Genomic DNA, 13238 nt, shown 5'->3' with positions numbered 1-13238 from the left:
CCAAATCATCAAAGGTGAAACTCTTGAAGCCTACCATAACATATAAAGCTACAGGTGGCCTGTTACATAGTATTGTGCTTAACAATAAATGTAACAGCAATGTTTTGATAACTTGGGTAATTTGTGTAATCAATTACTAGTAATTGGAACCCCTAATTTGGATTAGTTAATTATTTTTGTGATAATTTAATCATAATTTTGGCTAATTAGTTAGTTTAAATGTTGCTATTTGATATAATTATTTATAGGTAATTGATTATAATGATTATTCAATTAAATTTTCCAGACCTGTCTAGGACTTTTGAAGACATTTATAGAGAAAGATGTGGTTTACAATATGGTTTTTGGTATTTGTTATGAAAAATATACCAGTGAAACTGGGAGACATGCAAGAGTGAGTTTTTAATAGGTCAGCAGTTTTAGTGGATTTTATAAATGAGAATAGATTGCTAAACCTGATTACCCTTTTAGAATTAAAATGAAACATTCTGAGGTTTCTTAGACATAAAGCATGATAATTACCCTCTTCCTTAAGTCTTATGTATGTTACCTCTACATGTTTATTAGATATGAATATTTACATAACTAATCTCCTTTTAAATGAATGTTTTCCTCACTATTTGTATCATTGTTACACAGTTATTCTTACCTTTTTATTGTTGATAATGTGATTACATTTAGATGATACATAATGACACATTTCAAGTATTGTTGGATATATTTTGAAAAAATTCCTTGTAGTTTTAGACTTTTTTTTTTTTTTAGGGGGGGGTGTCAGTGCCAATATAGAATGGGGGTCATCATACAAGTTTGTAAATGTTTAATCACTTCAGTAAAGTTTGTACCTATGTTTCCACTTTGACCTGAGGTTTCTGACACAGATGTTTAATTTTATTCTGGATGTAAAATCAGTGAGTGAGGACTTTCTTGGTTTGAATGGTACTTGTGAGTGAATAGGTAAATAAATAAGAAATATCATGACTTTTTTTTTTTTTTTCTAATATTAGTAGTAGTAGTAGTAGGGATATTGGTCAATTAAATGCATCTCCAACACTAGTGTTTCTGTTGTAAGTGGTAGAAAATAAATTACATTTGTATTTTCCTGACAATTTCAGGTTAGTAGTGTAATGTACTTGCCATAGTTGCTTAGTATTTCTTTTAGGATCTGAATCATCGTGTCTTGAATAGCCATGAGGAATTACAGTTTTTGTTCTTCTTCTTAGGACTGATGTTACTATGAAATGTGTTTCATTTAGGGCATGACCATAATGTATCCTCTGTGACTTTTACACCCAGTGGTGACCACGTACTGTCCTGTTCTCGAGACAAAACCATCAAGATGTGGGAGGTTGCAACTGGGTTAGTAAATCACATTTTCATAAACTTATAAGTTTGTTACAGGTATGCTACTGAGCTAACTGTGATTTGACTTTCTTGTTCACAAAACAACAGTTAAATAAAGCTATAATGATTTATTTAGGTCTGAGGTTTTGTTAAATGTACGTTTCAAAATTTGGTGATGTAGACTTAAGTAATTTGAGCTTTCAGTTCTCATAGTTGTTTTTCCTCTGTAGCTATTGTGTCAAAACTTTCACTGGGCATAGAGAATGGGTTAGAATGGTCAGAATTAACCAAGATGGATCCTTGATTGCTTCTTGTTCAAATGATCAGGTTGGTTATAAAGTGTTTTATATAAATGTTTCTAAATTATTAAAAACAATGTCATGTACTTTCTTTTAGTAAAGCAGTACAAACTAATCTTCTACGTTGCTGTTTGAAGTTTTGCATATAAGTAAAACCACATGTTTTTTAAACTTTTCCAAGGTGATTTTACAGTCTCACTATCATATTATTTTAAGTCATTAAATGTGAAGTATAAAGTGATAAAGTAAGTGCAAACTCACTTTAAAAATGTTTGGGGACTTAAGTTTTGTTAGCAGCAACTTTTAAATTGGTTTCTTATTTGGTTATATACTGAAGGAAATAATCCAAGCAACAAAGATTATGAAATAGACACCATAAAATATATTCTTTCTGAATTTGTCATTAATATGAGTTAATTAAAAAATCAATGTTAAATAAGTAGTCTCATTAAATCAGTCCTACATAATTCAATCTCAACCATTGTTATGGGGTAAAGTGTACTTAAATTATGAATCCAAGGATTCATGGTTTGAAGACTGTTGTTGAAAAAAAGGAATCCTAAATTTTGTGACAGTTAGTGTGTTATATGGTTAGATAAAATTTTCCCCAAAGCTAGAAGTAAGTGTTGCTGACTAGAATTTCAAAGTTTTAGGAGTACCTCTGCAGATAACCATTTGTGTAGCTTTGCACAAAAAATTTGAAACAAAAATTACTACATGACCCATTGTGAATGATACCACATATGTTATTATGTGCAGCAATAGATTAATTGTAAAGATTTGTTTCTGTATGCAGTAATAGATTAATTGTAAAGATTTGTTTCTTGTGTAATAATTTGTTTGTTGATGTTTTGTATTCACATATAACATACTTTTGAATAAATTCTGTCATTAAAGAATGTTTCTTTACAAGTTAGTTGTCTAGAAACCACATGAATCTTAATGCCTTTCATTTTCTCTACACAGATTGACACCATCAAAATAGTGTATGCTTTAATCTCTTAAACCTAACATCCATGATAAAAATGCTATATTATTGTAGACTGTACATACCATACTTTATAAATTCTTTTTGAATTTTCCTTAATGAGTTTTAAATCAGAGTTGTGTGAAAATAGAATTTCATATTTATCTTTTTTTGTTTTTCTGCCTCAAATAATTGCCCAGGAGGCTAAAAACATCTGAAGTTTAGTGTTATTTTTATCACAGTGATTATGCCTGTTGTGATTTCCTTTGTTTCACCAACTTACAACATTCAGAGTTCTTGATTTTTACCTGGTAATAAGCTGAACACAAATTACTTACAAAGTTATAAAAATACGTGCATCTTGTAAAGTAAAGTAACCTAGGCCTGCTTTAGAAAAACAAAGGTATATGTCACTGTTTTGTTAATAGTTAACAAATATAACTTCACATTTGATAAACACCATGGAACAACACACAAACTTTTAGCATTGTCAGAAAACAAAATGTTATATTTTGAGCTGTGTGTAACAGTAAATATGGTAATGTATTATTCTTTAAAAGCTATAAAGTGGATGAAATTCTACATCACACCATTGAATATTCTAGCTGATTTCTTGCACAAAAGTAAATCATGATTATATAGAAATGATGTATATTTCTAGAATATTTGTTCCTTTTGATTTAATACCTCCAGTGGGACAGTGGTAAGTGTATGGAATTACAATGTTAAAACCCAGGTTTGATTCCCCATGGTGAACATAGTAGAGAGAGCCTAGTGTAGATTTATTCTAAAACAAACAAACCATTTGAATTATGAAAGTTTTCTTGAAATTTTCAGTTTTTTTTGTATTTTGTGAGCTACAAAAAATCTTTTTTTTTTAATTTAAGAAATGACTTGAATTGTATGGCTTTTAGAGAACAGAATCCAAGTTTAAGTCATATTAGCTTATACTGGGATAAAAAAAAAGTCCATACGTTGACTAACTGAGATGATCATATTTGAGTAATGTTTCTTGTCAGCACAGCTCAGGTGATGGTAGAGAAAGCACTCAGTCGAATGTAATGTACATTTAGGTGTTAATGTTTGCGTAGTTCACTGTTTCCTTACAAGAGACTATTTGACCCTTTGGATGCTATAATCAGCTTTATCTGACTTGACACTTGTAATTTAGTGCAACAAATGAATTTACCTCACAGTATGACAAAAACTTTTCCTCATAATACAATAGTTGGGATTCTCATATGTCCTTGAATTTCCCCCGTAGTACTATATGTGCGTACATTAAATAAAAGTTGAACTAGTAGATTTTAATATTGAACAAAATGATTAAGAATGTCAATTCTAAATTTTATTTGTTACTGGATAATTTACATTTTTCAAGAATCCACCTGAGATTTAATTACATACTCAAAGGGTTAGTCTTTCTGATGATTCCACCAGCTTTTAAGTGTCCTTGACCCAGTACTTGTATAGGTTATAATATATAAAATGGCAACTGTAAAATTCATTATGTAATTGTAACTGATCAAGAGATTGAACTTTTAATGTAATGTTATTTGCAAAAATGTTACTCTGATTTTTCCATCCAGACTGTACGAGTGTGGGTGATCACTACGAAAGAGTGTAAACTGGAGCTGCGGGAACACGATCATGTTGTAGAGTGTATTGCTTGGGCTCCAGGGAGTGCTACTCCAGCAATCAATGAGGCAGCTAGAGCTGATGTGAGTGTCACATATAAACACCTGCTGATAATAGTTTTAATTAATTTCTGGAAATGTGTTTTAAATTGAAAATAATTAATTTTTGAACATTTTTCTGTAATGCATGTATTAAAAGCATGCTGTTTCTTATTTCAAAAAATGTGCTTTGTGAGTGCCAGAAAAAAACAACACAAAAATATTGGTTGTGAAAGAACATTTCATTAATGGAATAAAACTAAATAAATTTGTTTAAAATTCACATGTTCAGAAACAATATTACATTATAAACATAGACAGAACCTTGTCCAGGAGATATAAAGATCACTATGAGACTGTTGGGTTCACAAGCAACACAATTTGTTTGTGAATTATGTTAACATTGGCATTATCCTCAGCTAGTGTTATCATTATCTGGGATGAACAACAAATTACAAACATTGCAGTACTTTTAAAAATAGCAAAGTTAAGAGGTTGTCAACAATTATAATTCTCTTCATGTGACCTAGTCGTTGCTTACAAGGAATTTTTTCAGTGGAGTTGTGCTGTGTGTACTTTAATTGTCAGCTAATTAAATAGTCAATACAATCACACTTAGAGGCTCGGTAAAAGAAGCAAGTCTCAACAGTCCAGACATATTCTTTTCATTGAAGCATCTAGTAAAAAAAACAACTCGTAACTGGATTCTAGAAGGTAATAATTTATTCGGTTTTATTTCTCAAATTTGCATTTCAACATACATTTTGTGAAGATAAAATAAATGAACATATACTCTCTATATATAGTTTAAAATTTATTTACTGCAAACTGGGGTTGAAAGTTTTCACCAAATAAACCTTAACCAGTATATAGAGAATGTATGTTTTATCTGTAATCCCATATTTATTATGCATTTAAAAGGTTATGACATTTATTATCAAGTATTATTCAAAATCTTAAACAAAAAGTATACTTGAATATCCATGTACTAAGATATGTTATTCAAAAGAAAAGGTTCTTCCACCCCAAATGAAACTTCTTGACTTTCAGCCTTGTGGGCATTATAATGTTATGGTTAATTCCACTATTTATTGATGGAGGAGTAACCCAAGAATCAGCAGTGTTGACTAACTGCCTCTAATCTAGTCCATTCTAGGTCGCCACTTCTAGAAGAAATAAGGATAGTTTGTATAGATAACCCTTGAGTAACTTGTGTGCAATTCAAATCACAATAAACATGAATCCAAATTACATAAGAGGATAACTTCTGTATTAATCCAAGACACTTAAAACTGTACAAGTTAAAAAACTGTAAAATTTTAATAATCTACAAAGGGAAAGTTTTTTTAATAACATAGACATGCAAATTTAACTTCATAGAAGTTGTTTAGGTTTTAATAACAGATTTTATGTAATTAAGCTAACAGATTTTGAAAATAATATTTTTTTCTATCGTGTAAGGATTTTTTAAAAATTGGGGCACCAAAATTCCTGTTTGGATTAAATTATTATTTAGTTTACCACATTGAATATTTTTTATTATTATGTTTGGGTTCTAAAATGATCAATAACATTCTCACCCTGTGATTGGTTTAGAGGAATCTATAGTTAGTGGTTGTCAATATTTTATGGCCTGATTTCATTGAAAATGATTGATTCGCTTACATGAAAGTGCATGTGGTGTTTTGTGAAAAATCTGTACTTTGTGGAGAAAAAAGGATATTTCTGAACTCAGTGTACAGGAATTACTGTAAAACATGTAAAAATCTCAAGTCAATAAAGTCATTGAAGACCTGTGTAATTCATTATAATAGTAGTTTACTTCTAATAACTCTGTTTGCTTTCTCTCTACATTTTGCACACTTGATAAAAACATTTTACAAAGTTGTTGTAACTGAAATGTATTAAAAAGATATTTTGTTTTAATGAAAATTTGAATTCCACAAACATTTAAAAACTTTGTTTTAGGATTAAACACTTTGATTTTGTTGTTGAATATTTTTCTATAGTTTCTGTGTTTTAGGGAAATAACATAAAGAGAAACATTTAAAGCAAAGATTTTGTCAATACTGCTTAAGGCTGTTTTTTCTTAAGATACGAATGATTGGAAAACATTTACATTTTAAATTTTCTTATATTTTTGTGAAAAATGTTTTCTGCCCAGATGGATTTCTCTCATGAAAATTTTCTAATTATACAGAGAGAGGGAATAATGTGCTATTTTTGTGTATTTAATAGTTATTAACTTAGAGATTAAAATATGGTTACTTTTTTAAATAGAACAATAAAGGGGCTAGGACTGGTCCATTCTTGCTGTCAGGGTCTCGAGACAAAACATTAAAAATGTGGGATATCAGCACTGGCCTCTGTCTTTTTACCATGGTAGGTGGGATTGAATTATAATGCTTTTAATGTCTAAACCTCAAATTTTCTGTTAATCTTTTATTAAATGAATATATAATTATGTCTTTTAGCGTAGTTTCTATCACTTCAACAGGTAAGGTAAGAAAAGCTTTATGCTTCATCTCTTAAAATTAATATCTAATAGATGGTCTTTAATTATACAACCATTTTTGTTGTTCTGTTTTATCTGCAATTTTAATCAGGTTGTGCTTGACATTTTCATCACAAACAGTTTTGGGATACCACGCTCTGACTGGGCTAAATCAAGGTTGCTTAACAAACTACCAGTACATAACATTGACAAGAAACAGTCAATGTTTGTCACTGGAATAATGACAAAGAGGTTTTAAAGTTATTTCTCTATTAAAAAACAAAAGTGGAAATACATTTTTTTGCATTTGTGCTGTAGACAAGTTATAATTAAAATAGTAAAATAAATTTGTGGATTGTAGGACAGTTGTGCCTTATCCTTTAAATTCATGCAGTATAGTGCAGGATGGTTAAGAAAAAAACACCAAAGTGAAAATATTATAAATAGTTTAAAACTTTGTGTAGCAGAAATATTTCGTTTGAGCGAATATTCAGTAAAAAAGTGGAATATTGAAGCAAGGAAGATAGTTATAATGTTGATACTAAAGTGTGAAACTGTTTTGAGTTATTGCAATGTGTGAAAAATTAGTTAAAGATAATTCATCACTAGAATAATGAGATAAAATTTCATTGACCAAGATATTTATAAGAAGTAACTTAAGGAAACTTTTTTAATCTTAGATTGGGCACGACAACTGGGTCCGAGGCCTGCAGTTTCATCCAGGAGGCAAGTATGTCATCAGTGCTTCTGATGACAAGACTCTCAGAGTGTGGGACATTAAAAATAAACGCTGTTTCAAGACTTTGGAAGCGCACACTCATTTCTGTACCTCATTAGGTAAAACTAACTTCTTTCTTTCTTTCTAACAAGTATTGCCTTTAAACCATGTACATTCATATACTTTCAACTTCATTTGTTTTGAAAGTGAAAAGCTTTTTAACTTTTCTTTAAACAAAGGGACTGTGTAAAACTTTTTTTTTTTTCTTAGCCAGTAACATCATCAGGGCTATGGAAAACATTTTATATGATAGCCAGTAACATCATCAGGGCTATGGAAAACATTTTATATGATAGCCAGTAACATCATCAGGGCTATGGAAAACATTTTATACCATAGCCAGTAACATCATCAGGGCTATTGAAAATGTTTTGTATCCTAGCCAGTAACGTCATTAGGGCATGTACTGAACTGTGTTAAAAACAAAATGTAGACTATTGTGTTAAGGTTGTGTTTGATTTTAATACATTTATTTACACATCAAGAACTGTTAAAAAGTGGTTTATTTTGAATACATGAAAATCTAGTCATGATGCAATAAAACAGTATTATTTTTGTATTGCATAGTAAAATAAACCTGTCTATTATTTTAAAAACCTTCATGAGAGGATTACCCACAAACTGGGAAGTCAACTTTAATATTTATAAAATGGTCTTCCGTGTAAAGTTGATAGCTCAACAGAACAACTGGTGGAAGGTATTTTAAGCATTGAAATCCACCTTCAGATTAAAAACCAAATTGTGCCAAATAGATATTTATGACAACTGAAATGATGAAACATTATATAACACATTTTCATAGGCCTGTGTAAGAATGGATATCAAAGTAATTGCTGTTGAAAAAGATATGTTAGTGTGATCATTGCTACATTTAAAATAACTTTTCTATTCACCATTAGTTCTTACTTTTGACTATGTGAAGTCAGTAGATATTATTTCTGAAGTGATGAAACACCTGTGTATATATATTCTGTGTTTCTCTTCTGTAACTATGTACATTAGAAGAAAGTGTCTTATATTTAATCCTGCACTTTCATTTCAGACTTTCACCGAAATTCTCCTTACGTCATCACAGGCAGTGTAGATCAGACGGTCAAGGTGTGGGAATGCCGTTAACATTGCCTTGAAAGCTGTGAACTTCTATACAAGATCATTTGTTTCAGTCTCCACTCCTTATGAATATTTTCTGTCAACAACACTTCTGTTTCGTATAACTTAGAGTTTTTCCATACATTTCATTGTGGTCAGCCAATGATAATTCCTTGTTTCTCGGAACAGCCTGTTTGTTTGAGAACTTTTACCGTCTTTCTTATTTATTGTGTAGAATATTCCTCTTTTTGTTTTTGGAGGTATTGTCATGTTAAGGGTTAGTAAGGGAAATGCAGTATTGTGGAAAAGCATCTTTACAAACTTAAACTGTAGAAGTAGAGAGCTTTTTACATTGTATTTCTAATAATAATTTTAATTATGGTATTGCAACAAACATGCATTGCCAAGCTCTTTCTTGACACTATCAGTACAGTTGCTTGTCCTTCAGAGGGAGAGAGAACTGCTGTAAAGTTCCATGTTTCAAGTTGTAAACTTTTAAGTTCACTCTATGAATTTTGTTGAGAATTCCTGAAATGCCATTTCAACAGAAATCTTAATTGTAAATGGTGATATAGATGATCAAAGTATGAATTATTAGCTGTTAGAAGGCATTTATTTTAAACCTACACTATATTACAACCATTTCTGAGGTAGGTGGTACTAGTACCAGTTGCTTCTGCACATCATGTGTGGAAATTGGATCAGGTTAATGGGGTTGGTAAAATGTAACCTATTATGAGGCAGGTGAACATTAACTGGAGTATTTCAAATCAAACTGAGTTTTGAGACTCATAAGTAAACAATACCATAGACTTTGTGTGGAAGTTTAAGTTAAAAATGAACATTGTGAAATATAATTAGTTACTTCATGAATATATGTAGTGATATTTAATTATTTTATAGAACTGGTTTATATTGTTAGCTGTCCTCTGAAAATGTGGATGGCCTTTAATTATGTTTTATCTCTTTGCCTTTGACTGTGAAACTCAAGAGAAATGATAAGTTAATTTATGTTTAGTAATACCTTCTCAACTGCACTCTCATTTCTAAACATTTTTTTCATTCTAAGTAAAGTGATGATTGTACATTGCTATAAATCTTAGTTACCGTTCCATTAATGAACAACAGAAGACAAGGTAAGTATCACCAAGTAACTAGAGCATTGCATTGTTCACAATGTGTTAAATGATTTCTCAACATGTGCCAGTTTCTTTGGTGCAGGTTATGTCTTTCTGTGTTTATTCAAGTTGTTTCAGGTGATTTCTCAGCTTGTGCCATTTTCTTTGGTGCAGGTTTGATGATTCTCTCTCAGACCACTCACTGCTTGTATCTGGGAAAAAAAAACAACTTAGAGTAACTAAATATTCTATTGGAAGTTTAGAAAAGTATTACATTTTGTAGTGAAGAAAAAAAATTAAATGTCTGGACAGAATGTTATTCTGGATATAGGATGTAGTAATAACATAACACTTATTAATTGGTTTTACAACAGTTTGCACTTGCTTCCTGTATCTATAAAATAATTATTGTTAAGCAGTCTTGTCTTAGCAGTATAGCTGAACCATAAATGCTGTTTTTGTATTAAATCACTATTGTTTTAGCAGTATAGTTGAACCACGAATGCTGTTTTTGCACTAAAGCAGTCTTGTTTTAGCAGTCTAGTTGAACCATGAATGCCGTTTTTGCACTAAAGCAGTATAGTTGAACCACAAATGCTGTTTTTGCATTAAAGCAGTCTTGTTTTAGCAGTATAGTTGAACCATGAATGCTATTTTTGCATTAAAGCAGTCTTGTTTTAGCAGTATAGTTGAATCACAAATGCTGTTTTTGTATTAAAGCTGCCAGTATTGTTTTTTAATTGCTAATACCAGACATCTTACAAATTGTTGCATATTCTATGATATTGATAGCTTGATACGAAGGATATATATATATACATACAGTTAAACCTGTCTAAGACAGAATTGCATGGGACCAAGTAAAATTTCCAGCTTAAGCAAGTTTTCCGGCTTAGACTGTGAACATGCATATCCTTAGTTATATATAATTTTGCAGCCGAACGTTATACTTGCTTGACTCAAGGAAAGTAAGACGTTTGTGAATAAAGTTATTATATTGTTTATGCTATATTTATTAGAATAAGAACAAAAATATACATTCAAAAATATACATATGTACACAAAATCTTAATCAAATTTATTTGAAGAAACTATGAAATTTCAACTGTTTATATTTTTTAATGGGCTTTCTCGTGCGATTAAAAAAGAATGCCAGTTCTACTGCCTTTTCATGAAGTTCATTTTTCACCTTCATTTTTGCATACAATATGATAGTGTTAATATAACTTAACACTTGTGATGAAGTAGGAATTTCAATTTTCTTACTATCTTTTAAAATTAGGAAAGATAGGAATTTATGTTTTTGTGAGAATTATTTAAAGATCAGAACTTTGAACTTAAAAGACAAATATATTTCTACAAATCATGAATCTAATTTAGCTGCAAAAATAAAGACAGCAGAAAAAAGAGCAGAATATATTTAACCAATACTCACTGTAACAAAATGTCTGAGAATTTATTAATAAAGAAATTATTAATTAAGCAGGAATTTATTAATATTTGAAGAAATTATTAAACAAGAAATTAATATTTAATTTAAAATATTTCTGCCTTACTCAAGTTCTAATCCCACTTGATAGATGAGGTAGGTGAGAGGTAGTTTTCTGTCCACATTATGCAGGTTCTGCCACATAGAGGGCCTTTACAAGAGGAACCTTGAGATAATGCTGCAAAATTTTGATATTTCTGGCTTGTACAGGTTTCTCGCTTAGACAGGTTTTACTGTATATTCTACACTGATTTTTTTTTTTTTTCCAGTGATCAATCTAACCAATTGTTTGCTGCTTGCCAATCTCTCTTTTTCTTTTATACAGTATTTTTGTCTCTGTCAATAAATTGCTTTATTTTAATGTTTCTCTGTTGATGCAGTTTTTTTTTTTACTGTCTCACCATTGGTAAATCAATCTGTTTTACTTTCTCTCTGAAACCATAGTTTATTTAACTGTTTCTAGGTTCATACAGTATTTTTATTTTCTGATTTATTGATAATCTGAATTATTTTATTTTGTTTATAGTTTCACTTTTTCCCCTTTTTTAGGCCTAGCATAGCCTAGTGGTTAGGGAGTTCTAGTTGCAATCTGCAGGTCTATGGTTTGAATTCCTCTCACACCAAATATACTGAGCTTTTCACCCGTGGTGGCATTATAGTGTGATAATCAATCCCATTATTTGTTGGTAAGAGTTGCCCAAAAGTTGACGTTGGGCGGTGGTGAATAATTACTTTTTTTTTTTAGTCTGTCACTGATGGGTAGCACAGATAACTCTTGTAGCTTTGCACAAAATTCAAAAGAAACCAAACTCTTCTGGAATACCTCAAACCTACTTTTCATTCAGAATGAGAATGAAAAGTAAGTCAATATCATACTTATGGAACATCTGTTTTTTGTTAGATAATTAACATTTGTTGCAGTACAAGTGTTGAGTGGTCTGAAATTTTATGTTGAAGGCTTTACTTTCTCTCACAGGATTTAGAGAGAAGGACTATGAGGTTAAAGCTGAAGTTCCATATGTATCATTCTGCTAAGCATAATTTTAAAGTAAACCTTATGCTTAGGTAGAATTTCCTTATCTTCATTTAAAATTAAAAATGTAAATTATTTTTGTAAAATCAAAACAAAAACTTGACTGTGTATTCAGAATAATTTTGTAAATATCAAGTCAACAAAGTTTTTATCAGATAAATCGTAATTATGTGTCCCTTTTTTTTTTCTTAATCAAGAAATGATTTCCTAGAACAAAATAATTAATGCTATAACTAATTATTGTGTTGCTACAGAGAAATTCTTCTGGTACAGTTTTTAAATCCATGTGGAATGTTTCCATTTAAACAGTAGAATAATTACTTTTATTTTGTAGATAATCTCATTCAAACTGAAAAGGTAAACCCTAGGATAGTCCAAGTAAAGTAAGTAAAGTTAACTGTAGGTGTAATGAAAAAAAATAAGTCAGTCTTTTGATTTATAAATGTATTATGTATCATACACTGTACACTGAGCTGTGGTTGATATCTGATATTTAAAGAAATAAAGTATGTGAGATTAGTTGCTAGTATCAGACCAGATCTGAGTTTTTTGTTATTGTGGTAATTCTGTACACATCAAGAAAGAGTAAACCAAAGATTAAATGTGTTTATTTCCAAAAGAAAATAAAAACATTAAAAGTGTTTATTTTTTTAAATGAACTTCAGATGTAGAATATATAGCTTAATTTTTTTTAAATTATCTTTGAGTTATCATATAAAAAAGTGTGTGTGTGATTTTTACACACATACAGATTGACTTTGATTCTGAGCCACGTGTTCTGGATGGAAAACAAAAGACAAATCTGGTAGAAAATTAGAAAATCTAAGCATGAAATGTTCTTAATTTACATAAAATAAATTCAAGATTTAGAAAATGCAGTTAAAAGTATTTAGTTCTGCTTTTAAATTGTTATGGAAAAAAGTTAGTTTTCACTTTTATTTGCTCATTATG

General features: G+C 30.2%; 1 protein-coding gene across 6 annotated transcripts in view; it reads left to right on the top strand.

Moving 5' to 3' along the window:
* LOC143244250 (lissencephaly-1 homolog) overlaps positions 1–12813 on the top strand; it is a 45586-nt gene extending 32773 nt beyond the window's left edge. For all 6 annotated transcript variants that reach the window (XM_076488566.1, XM_076488567.1, XM_076488565.1 and 3 more), the window contains 6 exons: positions 1257–1359; positions 1575–1671; positions 4200–4331; positions 6567–6668; positions 7461–7617; positions 8601–12813. In XM_076488566.1, coding sequence (XP_076344681.1) covers positions 1257–1359; positions 1575–1671; positions 4200–4331; positions 6567–6668; positions 7461–7617; positions 8601–8674 — 665 coding nt within the window. In that variant the 3' untranslated portion in view covers positions 8675–12813. The remainder of the gene's footprint in view (positions 1–1256; positions 1360–1574; positions 1672–4199; positions 4332–6566; positions 6669–7460; positions 7618–8600) is intronic.
* Positions 12814–13238: the final 425 nt, after the last annotated feature.

Source organism: Tachypleus tridentatus, chromosome 2 (assembly GCF_004210375.1).
Source record: "Tachypleus tridentatus isolate NWPU-2018 chromosome 2, ASM421037v1, whole genome shotgun sequence".
NCBI classification, from domain to species: domain Eukaryota; kingdom Metazoa; phylum Arthropoda; class Merostomata; order Xiphosura; family Limulidae; genus Tachypleus; species Tachypleus tridentatus.
The sequence above is the reverse complement of the archived record's forward strand: the minus strand, read 5'-3'. Positions and strand labels throughout refer to the sequence as shown.